The sequence below is a fragment of the Falco naumanni genome, chromosome 6 (genome assembly GCF_017639655.2).
Source record: "Falco naumanni isolate bFalNau1 chromosome 6, bFalNau1.pat, whole genome shotgun sequence".
Taxonomy (NCBI): Eukaryota; Metazoa; Chordata; class Aves; order Falconiformes; family Falconidae; genus Falco; species Falco naumanni.
Window position 1 is genome coordinate 69,651,445 of NC_054059.1, and position 24,267 is coordinate 69,675,711.

The following is a 24,267-nucleotide window of genomic DNA, read 5'->3' on the forward strand; positions in this document are numbered from 1 at the left end:
CCAGCCATGTCAGTTTGTAAGTTTCTATTACAGATCACAGAGATTGAAGTCTTGGCATCTAAACTCAGGTGAAATGTGCTGTTACTGTATCAACTGTCAAATGTTCAAATGCAACATTCTCAGCTCATTTCATTCCTTCTTCCTCATTCTAAGAATAGACCTTAGTTATACAGATGTGTTTAGAAAGAACAGCTTTCCACATAAATTGAGATGTTGCTTAATTCATTTATAAAAAACAGACAAGCAGGCCTTTTCAGACCATCTCCTTTAATATTCTCCTTCTCAGTTGCCCATCCTCTAAAGTCACTTAAACACCTTTTCTCATCTTTAAAGTGCACTATGTATATTCTCCTTAAATGGAAATTTTCTCCCTAGTTGATTTTTCTTTGAATCACTTAAAAGCTTTTTTCCTTAATCCTTTAGTAATATTGTCCACTTCCAATCACACCACATCTATTTTACCCCCAAGATATTTAATTCCCCTTACTGTAAAGTTATATTAACTGCAAAGGTGAATATTTCTTTATTAGTATTATAAGGGAAAAAAAAGAAGAAAAAAAAAAACCACACGCACAATAAACCACAAGATATAAAATGTCTGGAAATAAGATACATGAAATCTAAAATAGAATAGTTCAGTTGGAATGGACCTATAACAGTCATCCAGTCAAACTGCCTGACCCCTTCAAGGCTGACCAAGAGTTAAAGCACGTTCAGGGCATTGTTCAAATGCCTCTTAAACACTGACAGGCCTGGGGCATTGACTACCTCTCTATGAAGCCTGTTCCAGTGTTTGACCACCCTCTCAGTAACGAAATGTTTCCTGATGTCAAGTCTGAACCTCCCCTGCTGCAGCTTTGAACCATTCCCATGCATGCTATCACTGGATACCAGGGAGAAGAGACCAGCATCTCCCTTTCCACATCCCCTCCTCAGGAAGCTGTAGAGAGACCTGAGGTCACTCTTCAGCCTCATTTTCTCCAAACTAGACAAACTCAGTGTCTTCAGCTGCTCCTCATAAGGCATCAGGCCTTCCAGCCCTTTCACCACTTTTGTTGCTCTACACTGGACGCATTCAAGTACCTTAACATTCTTTTAAAATTGTGAAGACCATAACTGTAAACAATACTCAAAGTGAGCATTAACAGCAATGTTTAAATACAGTGGGAATAAGATAATGTGAATTTTAACACTGGTCCCAAGAAAAAAATTGTAGCTTTATTTAAAAATCAATGCTACCTGTATAGTACAGTAAAAATATGAGCAAATGGCATCTTTATTTTACCTTCATTTAAATTAAAGCACAGGGTTCAATACTGAAGACCAACACAAAACATTTTTATTTCTGAAGTTGTTTTTTCCAGCTTTTACTTTGGCTTCTGTTCATAGATACGACAGATTTTTGGTGTTTATACTCATTCACCCAAGACCAAAACAAATGTTAATTAAGAAAAAAACCTCAGAACCCTGTTTATATCAACTTGATCTGCATAAAGCACTAGTTGGCAATACAAGTGCCACTATAATTTAAAGGCCCTGACATCTAACTGTTCATGTATTCTTTGTTTTCAAATTCTCTGAGATTGAGATTCACAAACTTATTTAGAATTTATCTAGTCTGTTTTCTTTAGCACAGAGATTAGAATACGTACTTGAAATTAAGTTACTGTTTTGAGACCAATTAAAACCATTAGGACATGCAGCTGATGAACATACTGCCATTTTTCCACTTTTCTTTCTTAAAGACAATCGACTGTAGCAAATCTGTAAATCTGAAAGGACTTAATTAGTATCCAGGGAGAGTTTAGTGGTATTTAATTAACAAAGAGACCATAAATTACTTTAAAGAAAAAAACCAAAGCTAACCAACGTCTTATTACATCCTGCTAGGGTTTTTTTAATGGAAAATTCTAGTTAAAAGGAGTATACTTTGCCATTTAGAATGATCACAGGAAGCGATACTTATATTCAGACTAGCAAGAAAAGTGTTCTAGAGCCTCATTCCAGTTTTTTGTCTGTACAGCAGATGGACGACCTTAAAAAAAAAAGCTAAAAGAAGCTAAAATAAAGGGAAAATCACAGAAGGAAGTGGAATATAGCTATAATTTAATGCAAAAAAAAGTCAGGTGCAGGAGTATTCAAACACAGATTCACAGAAGGACTTACACATTTTTTTCTTCCCTGAAAGAACAGACTCATCTACCTACTGTCACAATGCCTACTCCATAAAATACTACCAGGGCAAAAGGCTTTATTATAATATTAAAACCTTTGCCCATTCTATGCTCATTTTTATTTCTATTATATTCATTTTATTTCTATTACTTTTCTATTACCTTATCCTCACTGTAACAAACTGCACCTCTTCTTACCAAGACAAGATAGAATTAACCTTTCTAGTTTATTCATGTTTCATCCTTTTTGTAGAGTCTTGACTGTTTCTTATTCTGTATTCAACCCAATCTTTGCTCTCTCCTGTGTTATTGATCATATCCATTTAGAAGCATCTCTGTCCCTATTTCCACATGACATAATTTTCATTTTCTCGTGCGCCAAGTTATCTTGCTCGCCTCATTACAGGCTCCTGAACCCGAGGCAGATCTGATTAGCACAGAACAACCCAGTATTCTGAGGTCCAGACTTAAGGTGAGGAGCCATAGCCATACTCCATAGGTTAATCTTCTCTGATTTAGCCATTTCAATATCATAAAGCTGGGGAAAGTTGGGAACATGGTCTAGTTGCTACCCATAGTGCATGAAAAGCAACTTCTTTATGTCTTATCTCATATCAGTAGCAAGTTGTACAGCTATCCCTCCCCATACAATACAGGGAGAATACGCCACTGAGGGATACAACCCAGTAATGGCTGTTCTTTGTGGTAGTCTTCTAGACATGCAGATGTTCATTATTGGAAAGGGAGCCTGGGATTCCAGAATTCTTACTTATTTCAAACTGAGCTGTAAACATGGACTGACTTTCTCCGTATCACCTTCATACCACACAATCTCAGATCAAATTGGATCCAGATCAAATACAGCTGGTGGCTATTTTGCACATATCATATGGATGTTTTGAAGGAAGCTACACACTAAGGATTGAAATGCACACAAAATCACTATGGAAGGCTGCATCTATACTTCTGTTGACTGTCTCGTATACTATCAGGAAAATGCTCTGCTATCAGGGTCACATAACTGGGGGATTGAACACAATTGGACATGGTGCTGTCAAGAGGCAGCCAAAGTGTACACTTGAAATATCAGTCTCCAGTGCATTCCTGGGAATTACACTAGAGTTAACATGGGCTTTTACTGACTGGAGAGTGTCAGATAACCACAGAGCTTTTCCCATTTGTGTTTACTCAAGAAGACATAACCTGTACTGAAGGAATGAAGAATATGGACACAGCTGTTATGAGAATGCTTTGAAGCATGTGGGGTATCTTTCCTTTATTAGAGAAGTAAAGCTTTAAGAATTCCTTAGCGACTTCATAAAACTCGGCCTTAAAAATTAAGATATAAAGACATTTTTTAAAATAAATTAAAAAAAAAAAAATTCCCTCAGAGTGGACCTACAGTATTCCAGGATTTTGGCATGTGGGCAACCCCTATAATTTATCTTCAGAAGAATCCACATATAGTTTATGCATGTTTTCTACCATTTCCTCCTGTCTATAATAAAAGTAAATCTCCCTTTATATGCATGCTTATAAAATAATAACAGAAATACATAAAGTAAATTTGTCCCCCAAAAAATATTAACTTTAGCAATTTAAAAGAATTATCACTGTAACTGCTGTACCACCATATGATTGTCTTGACAGGGTGTACTTTTGGGAATTGTTCATTCAGATAAAGGGAATTCACAACACTAAAATTATCATAAAATAAGGTATGCATTACCATCCTAAACAACTTTTTAATAAAGAAGAATAAAACTTGGGTGATTAAAGAAGAAACGAAGAAGGGGGAAAGAAGAATGATATCCAAGTTACATTAAGGAATCACTGGCCAAATGGAAGAAACAGATATAAATGGGTTTGGCTTTGTTGCCTTCATTTTAATGGATTTGAAATTAAGTCTTAAATGGCACAAGGAGTCTTACAACACAGTTTCCAAATATTACCTGAAACTGTCATATTCAACTTCAGCCCTACATTCACAACTGAATATTTATCTTATCTTATGGCAGGACATAGTTTCTTCCTCAAGTGAAATAACTACTTCCTTCCAAAAGGTTCATCTTTGCCTGCCCCTTGACTCAAAAAACACCAGTTTGCAGTTAAGCTCTAACAAGATTTAAACTCTACTTCTTTAAGATTTAGTTTCTCATAGCTAAGAGTTGTTCTCGTATGTATTTCAAAGGCAAGCAATGCTGTGGACTTCCCAGCAGTGTCCTGCTTTTGAAGTCTTTGAAATGCCCATAGGAGATGCTACTAACAAAGAGAAACTGACAGTCTTAAAAAAAAAGTAGAGTTTAAATTTATTTACAGCAAAGGTCACAAAAAGAGAGAGGATTACCTTTTTAAAACTGATTTTTTTTTTCTGTATCTGCTGTAGCTGGGATGACTGTTTATGACCAGGAACAACCAGTATCATAATGTGAAGGGTCGAGCCACTCCAGAAGGAAACATAAAGTGAACATTTCCTGAAATGAATCTTTATGCTTTTTAAATAAACCGTTCTTTTCTTCCTTATGTTCTTTTTTTCTCTTAAATCACAACAAACACAACAAAAACTTCTTTTTCATCTTCATTCCTCTTTCTACTTACATCCTGACTTCAAAACCTACTTTATGAAATCAGGACTAGCTTGACTGTTAACAACATATATATTTTAGAAAACATTGAGTTTAGAGAGCTCATTAAACATTAAATGTTCATTTTGGGGTTGTTTTTTTGTAGGAGGAGAGAAAATTACTTGCAAATATTGAGCAAAACAGTTTCAAAATGTTAAAACATATGACTTTTCTAACTAAAAGACCTGTTTTAAAAGGTAACTCTTTTACTGTAAAAATAGTCTCTAAGCAATTTAAATCAAAGTGAAATATTTCCAGTTTAAGTAAGCCTAAGTCTTTAAGTGTTTCACTGAACACAGATTACTTTTTCAATCATCATTTAGTCAAAATGTGAGGTTTTTTTTACTTCCTGTCCTATTTGAGAACAATAATACAAGAAAAATATCAAAACACATTAATAAACAAGCTAGCTATTTCTTGCCTTATGTCTGTAGGGCCAAACTTGAAATCAGAATTTTGATTACCTGAGGCTTTTGGTGACATCAGCCAACAAATTTTTAGGGAGGCAGCCTCTAAACTTCACTGTCTTGGTTATTTTTTAAAAAGCGTGAAAAAAAATCAGTTATAACTTTATGCACTGCCATGTCTGTTCCCTTTTCACCTTTTGATAGCTATACACACATCTTACTTGAACTTAAATACTAAGCAGGCATTCTGTTCTGCTGTAACTGCTGTTTATCTAGCAGAGTGAGTTTTCGCTGCGGGTAGCCTCACACATAACATATTGTTTCTTGATCTTATTTTTTTATTTCAGATTTAGAAGGATAGTAGCATTATGTAACAAGGATATCAACTGTCTTCCAGTTCACTGAACCATGAGAAGGGTTTGAGGCTCACCACGCTCTTTTCTTGCCAATGACAGTTCAACCAGCATGGAATAAGTTAGGAACATTTCCAAGAAAATTAAATATATCTCATTTGGCTAAGTACCTTCCTTGTATCTTCCGTTACAGTCAGATTTTCCTCTTACCAAGGTCTTATTTCTGACTGCCACTAGATAGACCTCAAATCAAACTTAATTTTTTAAAGCATTTTTCAAAGATTTTACTGTCAAGGCAAAACAGAAGGGCAAAACAAACTTTAGGGTGAGTAAGATAAAGGTAGCAAACTGGTATATTTCTGCTGGAAAGTCGGGAGTTCATTCTTAACTCATGTAAACCATCTGCAAAACAAGCCTCCAAACTTCCTTTGGGTTCAGTTCCTAGCAGCTAAAAACAGGGCTCCTTCTGTGATTCTCTGAAAAAATAGATACTGAAATTCCAAATAATATGGCATCTGTTTTCTAACTTAATTAATGCCAGAAACAGCACTAGAATTTAGGTCTTCTATTTCACCAGGCACACTAGTACACCTTTCAAGTTACTATATTTTTCTTCAGAACTTAAGTTTTAAGTGAAAGCAAAAGATAAAGCTGTTAGCAACTGTTAAGACACTGCAGAAAATGTGGGTAAATATGACTGATTTATTGACAGCTGTGAGCTCAAACACAAAATTCAGCAACTGAAGCATACTTACGAGAATACTTATGCTAAGTCCATATTATTTGTTATATACTACCTTGCTAATAGAAATTATTGTAATTTAGTTAAGATTTCTTAAATTAATAAATATGCTTAGTGACACCCCTCCTCCCTCTCTTTGTACATGTGAATACATCTATACATAATCTAATGATTTAGCCTTACCAGTGCTGTCATCATAAACAACAGTAACTGTTTTCCACTTGAAGAACTGCACAAGGTCAAGAATGGCACGGCTGAGTGAAGAGAAATCTGGATAGAGGCTGACATAGAAGGAGTCCTTGTTGTCTGACACCTGATGTTTCCAGCGGGTCTGGATATGTGGAACACCCAAAGCGTTGCAGATGGATTGCACAGCATTAGCTGAAGAGCTATGGGATGGTCCGAAGATGGCAGCCACCCCAAGGGACAGCTGATCGCAGGCTGAAGAGGAGATAGAAGTCTGTCAATGATGAGAGGAAAGAAGGCAGTGTGCCAGAAGGTATTGCACAATTCACATTAAACAAAAGGCACTCCATGAAATATAACTGTATTGCTGACAGAGCTCCCTTCTTGTGTAACACACAGATTTCAACTTCAGAATACATTTCTAAGCTTTCACTATGAGCTGATTAATAGCAACACTTAACATCAAAACAGAGCTCAGCTATGTTTAATAAACACTTCTGTCAGTGGAAGTGACAAAGGCCAGCAATTGTGTATCTTTTAAAAAGCAGTAACAAGAGAAGAGATTTATGCTTAGCTGCATCTTACATTTGGAAAAGGGCCATAAGGGACAGTATTCTAACCTAGGCTGTTTAAGTGTTAATTTCTTCCTCAATCAATCAACATTATTTCTACTGAGATCTTAATTACTCAGAATTTTTATGTGTTAAGTACATTCCAGTTAAGTAGCAGGCAAATGATTAATTCCATTGAAATGGACATTTGAATTTCATTGAATCTGAAAAGCAGGCATGTTGACTAGAAAATTTTAAAGGTCGACATTTTCCTTAAAAGAAACTTAAATTGCTCTCTGTTAAAAAAATAATTAAAAAAAAATTTAAAAAATCTGTGTTCCTTTTTAAACACTGGAAATATTTTTGCTACACCTATATTAGTAGATAAAATTGGCCCTGAGAGTCACTGACGTGATACTGCTGCATTCAAGCAGCTGAAGTCTCCTCTTTCCAATACAGAGTGGCCCTATCTATGCTGTGTATTAGCAGCCTCTGGTCTCCCACAGTATGCTCCAGTATTACCTTGTAGGATATTAGCTGAGACATGCCAAAAAGAAGGCAGGAAAATTACTCAATGCTGCAGACTGGTGTTTCAGCCCATGCCCTGCTCCTGTTTAGGTCACTGCCATAGACATAACCTTTGTGAGTATGCTGTTCTGAAAATCAACAGATTCTCTCTTCTAAGAACACAACCGATTTGGTAAAGAGAAGTATGAAAAGTATCTCCCTAATCCAATCTAGATGTGATTATTTGTATGAGGTTTGATTAATTAATATTTTTACTCCACCATCAATGTTCCTGACATCTGAGGAAACAAGCACTAGAAACACATCTTGTTGCATCACTTTTCTCAGCAAGTCAAAATTAATTGTTTTATTGTGCACATCCTTTTCAACATGATGAAAATATTGCTGTCTTTCAAGTGCATTCCAGAAACTGTGCTGGCACACCTTTTTATTACTGCAGAACACCGGTGGTTTAAATGAACTTCTCATATACATGCAGGATCTCCATTGCATTTCTGAGCATCAGATCAGGGCCTAAATGACTAGCTTGATAAAAAAAACATTTATGCTAATATTGCCCTTCCTAAGAGTAATCAACAAGCTTTATGCAAATGTCAGTAAATGGGATCACTAACAACAGCAATAGCTACCAGATGGCTTTTCAATGGGCTTTTTTTCCCCTGTTTCTGAGATTTGAATAATGCAATGCTTTCACACATGATTTAATATGGCAGTGGATCTATCAGATGCATACCAATTTTTCTAGTGTATTGAAGAATATTTTGTTTCCATTTACATTATTTTTCACTGAAACAGTATCTTGGAAATATCGTCTTGCCTTCAGGTTGCTCTTTCATGTAGTACCTTTAAAAATCCATTAATATTTCATCTATATTCAACTTCAAAAGTATGTGTTAACAAGAGGTCTAAACAGGCTATTTTTGATGCAGTGCCTGCCTGCTCACTAATAGACATAATCATGAACCACAAAATGAGTCAAATGCTTAAACCTCATTGTTAAAACTCTGCTGTGGAGCCATCATAATAAAATGAACCATTTTGTGTTAACCTTTAGCCTTTGATTCTGAACTAAAGCACCTGTCAGCACAAATGTAGTTGGCTGTATTGTGAACTGATGAAGCAAAAAGCTATTAGCACTGGAAGATTACACAGATTTTGATACAGCCTGACGAGCTACACATAAAGAGTTGCATTCTCATCCAAGATGCAACTAGGAACAATGAATATATACAATCTATTCAATATATCCAATCAATGGCATGTTGCCATCCTAACTTCAGCTATTATAGTCCATCAAGAATTAACAACATAATATTAGGGCTAGCCTGCACCTTCAAGCAAACCCCAAGTAAGGACTAAAAGTAGTTGTATTGTCTCATGAAAGGCTTAAAGAATTAAAGATTGTGGAACAAATTTCTCTGTTCTCTACATCCTCCCTTGGGAATGAAAAGAAACTGTCTCATTAAATTTCACAGGACTATGTGTGCTGGAGTCAGGAAGCAGTTGAATTTGGAAGATGAGGAAGACAATAGGAAGAAGAGGCCAGAATTAGGGATCAGCCCATTTATTCACTGTTGGCAGAGACGGAAAGGGAAAAGTAGTTTCTCTCTGAACCTGCATTAATCCATCATCCAAAACACCTGAATAACAATTCAAAAATACTTTGTTAAAAGTGTTGTTTGCATATTTCTACTTCCACACACTCTCCTTTGCAAAGAAACCATGTAGTTAGGCATAAATATTTAGGCCACAATATTCTTCATAAATCAAAGCATCTTACAATAACCAAGCTGTGTGTGTTTCTGTACGAATATGGACACCATCTATTTTCATATCTAACAACAACAGTTGATATTATATTTGTCTATTTAGCAAATAAACAGGTAAAACAGGTTAGCAAGATTAACTCTATATGTTACAGCAAAAAAGAAAAATTCTCATAATTTCTAAACTGACTTTTAAAATCTGCATTATATTCTACTTTAAAGATGTTCTTTATGTACATTCATCCTGACACAGCACCTTTTCCATGTGTAGCATTTCTAATGTGGCATCAAATGTCTTAATTCAACTTAGCCCACCATAACACCAAAAATCCCTTATTGTATAAAGTTTTCAGTGTTCAACATTTGGGAGTGGCATGTTGGGACCAGATCACTTTGCAAATTTAGGCTAGAAACCTGCCATAAGAAATGTAGGTTGATCTTGGATTCTTTCACCCTTCTTATTTATTGTTAAGGCTAACATTCATATGAAATTGGTTCTTCAGTTTATAAAAAATGTTTTTAAAGGACATATAACTGCAAAATTCATTCCTACTGAGTTCTAACACCAGGCTTTGTATTTTCTCCTATAAATACATATTGAACTTGTTGGGGCTTGTACTTTCTAGGATATGGCAATGATGCAGTACAACTTGCATCTATTGTCATAGACTTGAATGTAAAGCAATCTGAAAACTTCAGTTTTTGTGAGAATCAATGATTTGAAAATTTAGAAAAAGTGTTCAGAATTATCTTTAGCTTTTAATTTTCTTTAAATAGATCATTTATAGTAAGGGAAAAAATGCTGAACTCAGGCCTAGACATTTGGCTGATCACAATATTCTTAAGCACAGACTTAATATTTAGGCTTATTTTTATGCTGTGTTGACATAAAATGATCAAAATTACAACTACTTGTTCCCCTTTGAAGCCACACCTCACACATATCAGCCATTCATATGTTACAGGCATTTGTGAAGAAGTACTTAAAGGGACTGAATGCTTAAAACTGAATTGGAGCCTTCCTCCAGGCTTACTAGAATCTGGGGGCACTTGATGTTTTCCAGAACAAGGTCTGGAGACTGTGTTTCCTTACTCCAAAGGGGCTGGTCTCAAAAAACTGTAGTCACAAAACTCAGAAAAAATTATTTCAGATTTAAAATATTTAAAGAAATAGCTTTTAGACAGGGGCTGTGGGAACAAAGGTGACAATATAATTATTGTAATTACATTATCATATTTATATTATATAGTTATAATTATAATATTATAATTAATAAATATAATAAGACATTGACAATATAAATATTTTTTAAAAGGTGACAAAAGAATACAGCCTTCAAGGGGTAGTCTTTACTTTAAAGCAGTTCTTTCATTGTACCATCTCACTGCATATGGCTTTATTGGACAGACATTTTTTTCAGGTAGGTAAATCAAGTGACTCTTAGTTGCTCAAAAAAAAAATTAAATATGCTAAAGGTTACCTTTTTTTGATGCCTCAAAACTGTCATAGAGATTTATCTTTTGGGTGTCATAAGTTAATGTGGTGTTTGGCAGAAGAGTTCTGTTTCTGTTGATTGTGTTCACAGCAAATCTGAAGGCTAGCTCTTCTGCTCCCATTGGACCAGATTCCACACACTCAAAAATGCCTCCTGGTATGGGAGAAAGAAGAAAAAAACCAAACCACTAGTAAGCTAAATTGGCATATAAGAACATGTTTAATCATCGCTTTAAGAAAAGATTCATCAGGCTGAAATTTTTAACTTAATAAACCTGATACAGTGCAACTCATGAAATTACCTCATGATTTTGGTGAGGTGTGGGTCAAACCATAAATAACCCAGCGACAAATCAAACTTACCTTAAAGAAAACCTGTTTGCTTTTTTTCAATACAACATTCATTTTACTATTGTGAATAAAAAGAGTGTGGCATTATAAACTAACCACACTATTAAAAGCAAAATAGGAGAGGGATGAAGAATATGTAATTATTCTCTTACACAGTTAAACCTAAAACGATTGCATTTACCCCTTTAAGACCAACCATCACCTATGTGTGTGTGGCAAAGGGGAAGGAGATTTCTGGATTCCTGTTTTCTACTGTTCTAGACTTGTGATACAGCTATAATCAACTCAAGAGCTCACTGGAAATGCAACATGATAAAGGAGCTGAGATGTGTCAAACTGCCTCCAAAAATGAACATGTATACATATTCTAGCATGACTGTGCCTGAACTGATAAATACATTGACCAAACGATTCAAATTTTGCTTTTTTGCACTAAGCCACAGGTACATGCTAACCTCAATCTCAGCAAATACAGGAATCTAAGCAACTACACTCTGCATAAGCTCTATCATGCAACAAAAGCATCCCCAAACAAAACATACTGCCAGAGCAGGACATGCCTCAAATGGTAGGCAATTTCTAGAACACTTTTGAGCCAGCCTCAGTCTCAAATAAATATATTTCTGAAACAGTACTGTGTTTCAGCTGTTCTTTTCTCATTAATGAGATATCACTGCCCATGAAATGTAAATTTATACATACTTTGGAGTAACACCATTTATTCTTGGGACTGGAAAGGCCAAAGATACGGTGTCAATAAAAATTATATGAAGATATGTCCTTACTATGGTGACATGGAGTGCATCAGAAAAACAGTCGGCATCCATATGGTCTCTTGGTCCTCATGCTAACAGCATCCATCAATACTAATGGACAGCCAATGGCCATCTTCTGAGGATCGCTAATTACAAGCCAGATATCATATCTGTGCAAGCAATGCTTTTCATTTCCTTTCTTCTAGCTTGTGCTTATTCATTTCCAAAGTAACATTGCTACCTGGGTTTGTATTGTCTAAAGAAATTTACTCAGCACTCTGCTACCTTCTCAGCAAGAAGCTCTCCAAATCTGAATGTGCCGGAGCTGAGTCAGACTGAACTTCACAAACTACAGTCTATAAACAGTTTTGTTGAGCAGTCAAGTAGATAAACCATTTCTAAAGCAAAAAGAATGTTATTTAGTTATCAACTCTCCCTTTCTGTTACTATTAAATATGAAAAGGCTTTTCAGTTTTGCAGACCTCCTGCCTCTCCCAACCTGTTCCTCACTACAGGATGGAGGTGGTAACTTTTTTCCTGCAGATGAGCCCCTAAATTCCTGGTGAGAACCCTAGGGGCAGATGCTCAAATAACTTTAATTTAAAAGCACAGGCACTAACTGAGATGAGATGTGACGTTAGTAATTTAAAACTGAGAATGAGGCACTGATGGGAGAGGCAGATGCTTATGAAAAATGTAGATATCTAGGGAAATTATTCAAATTGATTAGGTATTGAATGTTTATCTAATCAGTAACCAATATTAACAATAGTTCAGAAGCTAAAGCAAAAAGGTAGGATAAGATTCAGGTAAATATAAGCCCAGTACACCTTTAAAACTGAAAAAAAATTACATTTATTTGCACAATAATGCAATATTAACATGAAAAGCAACCTACTGCTTTTGAAATTAATGAGGTGCTTCGTTTGGGAAAACACAGTCTGATAGACAAGATTTTGTGCTGCTTAAGGCTTACAGCATCTAAACATTATCAAGCTGTGACATATAGGAGGATCGTATTTTGATTTGGGGAAATATTAAAAAATTGCTGCAGAAAGCTAAGAATTAGTGAATAAATGGCAAGTATAGATACTGAGAGACAAGGAAAATCAAAAGTTTTCATGCACATTATGAAAATTAAGATAGATTTTATAGGTTTTCCTAAGGCATCTGGAAAGCAGTTATTCAAATGTATTTGAATAAACCAGTATCACACAGTTATTAAAAAAATATTATATCCTAAGTTACAATGGATTCATAAAGATAAATAGCATTACAATGTCTCTTTCTTCTCCTTGAAATTTTTACACTGCAAGACTTCTTTAATTTCAGTGTGTCCGAAGCTCAGTACAATCTTCCTTCTTTATTCCTGTATTTTTCATTCTGCTCATTTCTAAATTCTTGAGATCAAGAATTCCATGTCAAAGATACAGCCCCTACTCTCAGTATAAGATAAAATAATAATAAAAATTTATTTTGACCACTCATATCTGTGTAATTCCTTATAGTAGCAACAGTTTATCACATAATAAGACAATTTTATGAAGATGACAAAGTATCTATCTCCTGTGAGTGGCAACAACATGTAATTTCCCACATGCACCATTCAGTATTTTTCCCTCACTCACACAGTCTCTGTTCCTGAGATAAATGCATCCCCTGCAAAGCTGGCAGCATACAGCCTGTCTATCTCAGAGTTAATTACCATTCTTAAGGAAAAGGGAGGTAAAATAACCTGTTTCTGTTGTCCTGTGATTAGGATATTTTGCTAGGAGGAAGGAAAACATATCTTCTGATACCTGCTCTTGAAGATTTTCACATTTTACTAGGCAGACACTGAATTAAAAAGAAGAACCCTAGAGGAATATAGATTAGACCATATATTTGCAGTTTCCTAGTTGTTTGCTAACCTGTAGGATGTCAGCTTCAACTAGGCTCCTTTCATTTCGGTTTTACACTACCTCTGTATCTGTCTGCTCAAGTAGCAGGGGAGGAACATCCCATAATTAAATATTTTGGATGTTGACAGGTGTAGGTTCATCTTAAACTTCACACTAAGAAGAGATTCAAATCAAGAGGTTCTCAAAATGCACCATCTTCTACTAATATGCAAAATGGCTGAAAATGCTGGGCTTCTCCTCAGTGAACAACAGCTGCTCGCTTTAGCCAACCCAATCCTGCACACAGGGCACCACCATTTTTTAACTGAACATCTGAGCAGTTCAGCTTGAAGTCCCACACTAAGCAGAGCAGGAGCTTAGGCAGATACATGCCTGCATTCTGAATATCAGAATATAGTCACAAAACAGCTCTGCATTCTCCAGATGAAAGCCCTTTTAAATGTTTGTGGAAGTCGGTGTTTCAGATAATTCCAGGATGCTCAGCAAAGGTACATAAATGAGTTCAGACATTGACAGGAATGGGAAGTTTTAAAGGGTGCTTCCTCCGTTGCTGCATAAGATGCAAGTAGAAATTTATTTAATAACTTTAAACTCCCTTTGCCTTACCATCTTGTTCCTGTGTTAGTTATTGAATATGTAAATAATAGCAAAAAAATACTTTGAGTGTTTTTAAAGTAAATGTGTAAATCCACTGGAAAGGAAATTAATAAAAAGGATTGGCTTTCCATTTCAGGTATACTCAATTATAAAGGTATAGTGGTTTCCAGAAGCTGTTATGGCATACTGAGTCACGTTCCCTCCTAAGCAGGCTGTTCTTTACTGCTGTTGTACCTTGTATTCAGGATAGCCTTATTAATAATCAAATTGAGGAATGCACTGCATGCTTTCAGATAAGCAGACAGAAGAGTCATAAATCTTGCCATTGATATGTGGACAAGCAGCCAAGCCAATGCCTATCTCTGTCTAACAGCTTGAAAAATGCAGGTGTTGGGGTTTGTCTTATTCTCAACACAGCTGATAGACCTGTAATAGGCACAAACATCAGTTCTCATATACAACCAGCAGCACATCCTAGAGGAAAAGGCTGGATTTTCACTGCTACCTCAAAACAGAGACAGAAAACTTAAAAAGAGTAGCAAAGTGTGTATTTAATGCTTAGCTTGCTTTAATGATCTCATATATGACTTCTTCATTTACAATGTGAATGATTATGGCAGTTCATCTCTGCCCTATAACAGTAACACTAGGGAATATGGCATCACGTTGCTACAGCTCAATCTGTAGCTCATGAAGTTTTATTGACTGTGTACAGTAGGTGACAGCTGTGTAGCTGAAAACTTCTTCAAGTTTTACTATCGTGATAACCATTTAGCAAAAGCTGACTAGATTTTAGTAGTGATCAACACTTGAAGAATCACAGTAATGAGGAATGTTTAAGACAGGCCAGTCCAAGCTAGATATGCAAGAGCAATTGTAAAGCAATCTTTAAATACTGTATCTTTTGGAGTGGTATCCATTATCTCACATTAATCTTGATATACTAGAACTGCTTTTACTGAACCTGAAATTCACTAGGATTTTTCATCATAGTCATCACTATTAAAAACACATCTAGATGACTATGTTACTTTAGCATAACCAACAGAAAATCAGTATAAAACTGATGAAGTAACAGTTTCTTCAGGAAAGAAACCACTGGGAAAAAAATTGATAATAATATTTTATCAAAAAGGACAATATGTAGGGCGTAAAATAGTATGAGTAATGTAGGTGTTGTTTTCCAAGGAAAATCTGCTAGTTTTTTTAAAAAATATACAAGTCCAAAAGAATTTGTTGTGAAGTTGTTTAAATGAAAAAGTCTGCATTTTCCACCAAAAATGTTTGAAGAATTGCTATTTTTAGTTCACAAGCCATCTTGACTTTCTCTAATTTTCAGATTATTTTCTCAAACAGGAAATCCAGAGGAAAAAAATAAATCAGTTTGCTACACATCTTGGCAAAAATTACCAAAAAAATGTTGGTTCTGCTATGAACTACCTAATTTCACAAATGATAGGATACCCATTCAGATGATTCAGCTTTCCATTTCTGTTCCACAAAAGGGTCATAGGTATTTTTCTTCCCATAACTCTTCCACTTTGGGGATCACTATCTTTTTTGCATTATCGTATCCACGTAATGCCTGATTAAACCCAGCAGAAAGTAGAAAACTGGCTTAACTACACAAAATCACTGATGAATACAAGTACCAGAACCAAGTTATTTGTAAAGCTTTCCTCCTCTCACATATGGAAAACTTCTGAAGCAGATGTATGCCAGCCTGTGCTACTGTTACCTACTTGAAATAATCCACATTCAAGCAAACCTCAAGTGTCCAAGTAGAACCACAAACAAGCAAAATAGCAAACCTGGTTGATACTACAGCAAAGGATTTTTCCTTTTTTTGTAATACAGCCCCAAGCTTCTTTCAGTAAAAATATATGCTATTTAATTACAGTAGCTACAAGCAATTTTACAATCTGTGCCCTCTGAAAAATTAAACCTTTAAATATATAACAGAAGGCCACATTACCTCAGATCATAATCTGACAAATCAGTTGAAATGAAGATTACAGACTGCTTTAAAATACTGAACCTGAAATAATTCTTTTTCAATATCATTGCAGGTATATCACCTATATACACAAAATCAAGGCTTACATGGTTTTGAAATGTAAAATCACAAGAGAAAAATGTAAACACATATAATCTAATCTAGTATCATTGACATTAATAATTATGGAAACAGAAAAATTAATCATAATTTAAATTTTAACTGTGATTTCCTTATATGAAGATATAGGATAAAGTTCCATTTTTTCTAATAGCAAAACAACAGTAAGATCTTGCACATACACACACTAGTTATTAATAGCTATAATTTGTTAACGTTATAGCCATATTATTGTATCATACACCAATCTGCTGTGAAGAAGGTGGTCTTTATTAATACATTATAAAATGTAAAATCAGTGACATTGTGGCATAAGCACCATTTTTTTAATGGTACTGTAACTTTAAAATCATGATACTGTAAACCTCTGTCTTAAGCAACATTAAAAAGGTGACCGTAACCCTGTTAAAAATTTGCTTTTATAAAAAAATTCTTACCCAGTAACATTTCTTCCAATCACTTTACTTTAAAAACAGACAGATATGTTTAAATTATACTAATAAATTCATATGAAGTTATGTAAGTGTGAAATTATTTCTTCCTCCTCACCTCAGATCAATAATTTTGACTATGGTGCCCAGATCTAATCCTGATGTGACAAATATAAATCTCTTATTCTGATTGATTATTTTCCACTCAGAAAACACGAACTCTCAGACATCTTTAATTAACCTGGAAATACAGGAGAAGGAGTAATGGCTATCTGTGATAAACAACTTTTCTAAAAAGCTTTTCAAGAGAGAACCAAGAAAGTCTATCAGGTATTATACCATTAAAATATAAGCATATATCTGCTGTTTTCTAATTTTGAAATTGGCCATTTGGTAACTGGAGCCAATGATTACGTAAGGTGGCACTACGTGTAGAGCAATAAAAAGTCAGAAAGGTATTGAGAGTTCAGTGGATCCTAATTTACTGTCAACATTCCTAGAGATGAAAGCAATGGCTTTTTGGAAGTGTGAAGGAACTACAGTTCTCCAAATACAGGCATAGCCAGAAGGCAATGTAGAGGCTTATCCAAAAAAACAGTATCACTGATATGGTATGGATGATACTGGGAGGAGGAGGCATGGTATGTGCTGTGCCCCAGTGACTGATCAGGATTGGTGGCTGAAGGCATTTTAGCCCTAACCAAGCATGCTATAAGCTGTGCTGATAATCCTGTTTCAGATCCTGTTATGGGTTGGAAAGCTACAGAGGTGGTTCACAGACCACCATAAAGGTTGCCAGCTTACAAGTGTGCTTTCTGTAAGTACAGAACAAAATTACATCTTAGCCACTTCCGTCTGGAACAAGATTTAAGAAAATTTCCCCACAATTATTGGAAAATCAGTGACATGTTTTGAAATGAGGCATGATTTAAGTTAAAAGCAGTTGTGGAATCATTTTTACAAAGGCATGATCAAAGAATCCTGCAAATCTTGCACTATAAAATGCATAGAAATATTACCTTCAACATCTAAGTTATCTATTGATTAATGGTTTAGTGTAGTTGCATGAAACTGGCAACTTTAAGACATGCTTCTAAAAGGATTTGAATTATCCAGATTTAAGACAAAATTATATGTTTTGTGACTGCAATACCTAAGAAGCTAAATATCCAGTCAATATTAGTTTTATCCTGTTAATTTAATGTTAGATTATGTATCAAAACAGAAAGAGTTTGTTTTGTTTTTCTTAAATATGAGGAAATAATAGGGGGTAATATGAGGAAATAAATGTGGATCTGATTTGAAAAGCTTCTTTATCTTATAAAACTAGCGAAAAAGATTTTTAAAGGTGAGTACATACAGTTGATAAGTATCTTCAAAACTGTGTTTTAAACATAATTTGATGCATTCTAACATCTTTAAGCCAGATGTGAAAAATGCCACATGTAAGAACCTTGCCTTTCATCAGCACAGTTCCAAAGATGCTTTGAAAAGTTGTAAATCAAATACTACAAAAAAATTATCACTAGACTAGAATGTGCATCATATTTATAAAACACTGATTCTGATAACATCTCTATGTAACTCCTTTCAGTCAGAATATGACTAAAGATGACAGGCAAAATAGCAAAATAAGAACACCTAAATACATTCATCTGCAGCGTTAGAATGTACTTCCCACTTTAAGGATATACATTAGCTTCCTCTGACATGCTAAGCAAATTATTACAGAATACACTTGATAATTTCAATACAATTATCACACTCATGTAACATTTAGTCTCTCATGACTAGCAGTAACAAAAGGAAACAAAACACAAAATGAAATGTGACTATAAGAATGGCCTTGAGATTTTGCTAAAACGTGCTTCTCATTACTTTGGCTAACAAAATGTTTTAAACTGTTTTAACACACCTTTGTTTTCCTTTTTTTTTTTTTCTTTTCTAGAGGCAGCCAACACCCAGATAAAAAGCTTTTCGGTCTCCATGAAGAAAACATTTTTCTCCAAAACTTGTTTAAAGAAGATAGTATGCAAAATTAAATGCTTAAGTTTTACATAAATACTTTTACAAGGACCAGTGCAGAAGTCTTACATCTGTTTATAGGCTACTTACTGGGCAGTTAAAATCTTCAAACTTTCCTGCTTATAGGTTTGATGATACATTGCTGCTTATAGGTTTGAAGATATACAAATCATAACCCATTTAATTTTATTTTAGAAAAAGTCATAAAATATATTAGAACACTGACAAAAACAGTTCCTTAACCTTCTCATACAGACCGTAGATAAATGCTAACATTGTTGCACTAGGTCAGAATTTTTTCTTTCCATCACACTGAATGTTATTCATCCATCTTCTCAAACATTGGTTTGTGTCTGAACTCATTTGAGAAGCTAAACTGTACACGGACAATGAAGGAAAATTTATCCAGGTTTTCGTTTGCTTTTAAAATAAAAGAAGTGGCTTACTCATGAGAAATAAGTAGACATTAAAAAACTAAATTTGTTTTGAACCCATCTCCTTCAATATTGTGTAATTTAATACTAATATGTCCACATGCAAAAGCTGGAGAAAAGGAATTTTTTTCTTTTCTTTTGGTTCAATTTTGTTTTAATAAGGTAAACCAAGAGTCAGGAAACAATGTAGGACACAGAGTCAGATCTTATCATTGTAATTTTTCAGCAGGGCTTAGAAAAGTTGCACACCTCATTTCTCTAAAGACATTCACAGAGCCTGTGGTTCAGCAGTTACCAGGAATCACTTAACAATTCTGTAGAAAGCTGAAGTTCCCCAGGAACTGTAGGCACCCAAGCATGTAGAGAAATAACTGCAACATAAGAAGCTTGTACTTGTCTCCATCAACATATAAAGATGAAACAGAAAAGTTCCTAAGCTTCACAGAAGTCAGAAGGCTCTTAATTAGTAGAAGCACAAAGCACAGCTTATGTGGAAAAACACCTTCAAAGAAATATACCACCTGTGATGTTATGGTTATTAAATATTTTTGAACAAACAACATGTTAAAGAGCTTACCTATAAAGCAGAAAACAGATTCCATTATATTTTAAACTCTAAACCCATGTCCTTCACTGTTCAGAACAATGCCCTAACCAGAAGGCAATATACTGACATATAATTTTCAACTTAGATTAAAAGATAGGCTATCATATAGTCAGGAATTTTCAGTCAGCAAGAGTCAGAAAACAAGAGCAATCCTGAAGTTACCATATACTTCCATACACCTCTGCTAGGTATGAAATTGGAGTCAGCCCATGCTTGTTATCTAATCAATTTCTTGTAGAAAATGCTTAAATAGATGAGAAAGTCAGGGTTAGGACTCAGGCTTTCTTCCTACAGTCCCAGCTTGCAGCTTCTGACTTGCTTTCTTATTTGATCCTACACTTCCTCCCACAATACTAGTAAGCCTTTCTGGACTGGTGTTATATGGTTAAGGTCACTTTCTGCTTGCTCTTTTTGCTCAAGTAATTCTTAAAGCATCTTCAGCATCAAATATCAGCATGTGCTAGCCAGAAGTACCTTCAGAGTGAACTCCCCGTTACCCAGATGATCCGACTCACCCTGCTATGACCCAGCACAGCAGCTAATTTAAAAGCAACAAAGTAAGCACTGCAGGATCTAGCAAATGAGAATCACATATGCATTATGATTTTTTTTTCTTAAGAAAGAAATCCAGATTCTCACATTTAAGGCCCATATACGTCTTCAAAATAACTAGCTTACATTTCTCCTCTCCAAAAATATCAAGAAACAAAAAAGTTATTGCAAATACCCACAAAAGCTTAAATTACAACATGTCATAGATCAACTTTTCTCTTCAAATAAACAGTAGAGTACCCATTCTTATGGCCTGGACATTAAAAAAAAAAGGTCAATAAAAGTTAATTTGCAATCACAGAAGACTAAAACTTGGATCCTGCACATGGATATACAACAAAATTCCTGACCTGAGCTCTGCTGAATGTCATGACCTTTGTTAATGTAGTTGAAATTTGAGCATCTGGATCCCTGAGCAGAATCTTTTCCAAAAGTAAAATGTATGAAATATTATCACCAGCTTCAGAATTATTTTTTTATTTTTAATGGTGAATATTTAAATATTCAGCAGCTTGTAGATATTTAAGTGATTTGAGCAGGTTCAAAAACTGCATTTTCACATTTTTATTCCTTATTTCAAGATTTTCACAGATGCAATCCTTAGAAACCTGAAACAATTCTTACAAAATGTATTATCTAAGTTAAGAGAGAGGAAAAGAAAAAGGATATAACTAGGCTTAAATATGCGTATACACATGCACATATGTAACAGAAGAGATGCAAAGTACCAAGTATCATTCCATTAATAGTATGAACTGTATGTACTTTTCCCTGTCCACAGAATAATCCCTTTCATAATTGGTTTTCATTTTGTAATAGTTCTTAATAGTCATTCTTTTGCTAATGAGATAGTGTTTAAAATTCCGTTGTGGAGGATGGTGCTACAACTGCTTATTTAAAAGGACCCATATTGTTATTATTTAGTGAAATAATTTTTCCTTCCACAGACATTTCAGACAAAAAGGAAGATTGTGGTATTTTTGCTGTGCATAGGCAAAGTAACATCTACAGAATCAATGAAAATTTGTTTCTTAATGGAAAAAAAGTAGAACTCTGTAAGTGTTCCTACATGATCCCTAAATAAGCAGAGGGAAGAACTGGTGAATCCACTTGTTTAGCAAAGACTAGAGGCAGTGTGGTTTTGTTTTCTAAGGACTTTATACATGAAATGCAAAATAAAGGTTTCTTGTCCTGCATATGGCACTATGAAGTGACAAAAATGAAGTTTTCCAGTTATTTTTATATTTCAGAAAAATATTTTGATTTCAGTTTGCTACATCATGTTCTACATTATTTCATAGTAATGCATTACTACTTCTAACACTACCATGTTACAGTGCATTAACTAGAACAGTTTATTGTTTGCATTTCTTCCTTAAAGCTATTAAAAGATAGATTGTCTTCAGTACTGCTTGGAGCATTTAATCATCTTTTCAAAGTTTCCTGACTGTATTACAATTAAACAGTTTGAAATCATGGCTATAGAAATGCTGTGAAATAGCTGGAAAATTTACAATAGTCATAAAAGAATTAAAAAACAATCTTTGAAATCAGACTGATGGAAAAGTTTTAAATGTGACAAATACTTTCTGTTGTTACATTTAATGATGTTTTCTTCAGTATTCAAATGTTCAGTTTCCAAAAATGTTCGAACTAGTTGCTTAGAAATTAAGTCATTATCTTTTCATCTTTTGCCAAAAGTATTGCTACTCTGGTTAAAATATGGTATATGCTGCTACAGGATTATGGTTTAAATACTCCAAAGTAATTTTCAGAAGACTGAGATGGATTACTCAATATTATTTGGAAAAATCTTCACCGCTCCTGTCCTTAACAGAACAGCTGCATGAATTGCATAGAAATGGTTTCTGTATTCTCTCAATTATTCCCTTGTTGAATCTTCAGCCTTGGGAGAGGAAAAAAAAAAAAAAAAGTGCTCTACCATGAGTACAGAAACAAGCAAAGAGCATGAGCAAACAAGTAAGTATTAGGTGCTGATAATGAAAGTTCCAAGGAGCAAGAAAGATAGATTTGTAGCGAGATTGTTAAATGTTAATGTGAATAAGAGGAAGCTAGACAAAACAAAACAAAACAAAAAAAGCTTCTTATCTTTGAAAGCAGAGATACTAGGTGTGTCTGCTGCTAGACTGTACAAATTTATTTTTAAAGTTTTAAAAATACATTGCTTCAGATTCCTTCAGCTCAGCTATTTCATGTTACACCAACAGTGAAACATACTACATCTTATAAAGTGACATAAGATAAATTATGCATCTGAATATGCCTTATACAAACAAGGCATTAGCAGAAGAAATTAAGACATTGCTCTCCAAAGAAATTAATGAAATGTACTACAACTCCATAAATAATAAGAAATGTAATTATAAATGTAAACCTTCTTGAAAGCTTTTGCATGCTATTTATCTTCTAAATATTACACAAAAGATACACAAATTTTGTCACAGATTCATGTTCTTAAAGTCATCAATTAATATAAATATCAATAACAAGCATGTTAATGCATATTGAAGTTGAGTGCTTCAGAAACTGATAATTTGTGGCAGATTCACACAGAGAACAGGTTCTAGTGGGATCTTAAAGTAAACAAGCAAAAATGTTTAATGAGGCACAAGAGGGTCTGTTTCAGTATGACACATTTCAGAGATACTGATTCACTTCTCAAGTGATAAACCAGTGGTGTTTAATTCACAGCCTCAGAAATATTATTGGAGGGGCTGGGGAAAGTGTCGTACAGAAGCAGAAGGTAAAAACATTTCATCTGAAGCACAGAGATACTGGGTACTTTACACTCCTCTCTCATTTGCAGTACATTTGGCTGTCATTTGTTTTTCTTAATAATTACCCAATTAATCTTTTCCATGAAAGGGAATTTTATATTCCTAATGACTGAGATGTGATCTAGATGTGCAAATGAAGCTTCCACAGTATATCCTTTCACTCTGTTTCTATCTATGTTCCAGAATCCAGCACTAGTATCTAGAGTTTGGGTTTAGATTGATCATCGATTATATTCAAATATTTTGTTTTGTTAAGTCTCTAAATGCTAAGAAGCTATTAGGTAATATGATAATTATGCTCTAAGAAGTTGTTCACTAATTTGATAATTAAATTTTAATTACTGAATTAGAAGCCTTTTGGGAAAAATAGAAAAGTTGTTTTGGCAGGAAAGCAGGAGTTATGTATCTCACCTTATCTGAACCCAATATATGGATTAAATATTAACCCTTATCTGAGATAAAGTAACTCTTTGTTTTTATTATCTCTTCTATATATTTTTAAAGTATGTGGCCAAACTTCCAGGCAGATACATCTTTAACCAGAAAACTGTCTCATCTAGTGTGATCACAGTATTAATTTACTTTTTTATTCACAAAGTTATACTTCTAAAAGATTCTAAAATGCTTTAAACTGTTTTTTCCCCAGTAAAGACTTGTATTTGTTACAACAGACTAGACAGTAAAAATACTCCATGTTTTTCTTCTAATTTATATGGTTTAAGAAGAAATTATTTTTCTCATCCGGGCTTACTTTTTTTTTAAACACCTCCACAGAGGAGACTATTTTTTCCAGAAGGAAAAAAATGTTCTATGAATCACAGGTATCATATAAAATGTTTTCTCAAGGAATGTATCTTGCAACTGAATCTGTCGG

At 34.5% G+C, this 24,267-nt stretch overlaps 1 protein-coding gene across 2 annotated transcripts in view; it reads right to left on the bottom strand.

The window, feature by feature from the left end:
• GRIK2 (glutamate ionotropic receptor kainate type subunit 2) overlaps positions 1 to 24,267 on the bottom strand; it is a 409,634-nt gene that overhangs the window by 270,253 nt on the left and 115,114 nt on the right. For both annotated transcript variants that reach the window (XM_040599269.1, XM_040599270.1), the window contains exons 2-3: positions 10,813 to 10,980; positions 6,484 to 6,741 (exon numbers count right to left, since the gene is read on the bottom strand). In XM_040599269.1, the coding sequence (XP_040455203.1) occupies positions 6,484 to 6,741; positions 10,813 to 10,980 (426 nt within the window). The remainder of the gene's footprint in view (positions 1 to 6,483; positions 6,742 to 10,812; positions 10,981 to 24,267) is intronic.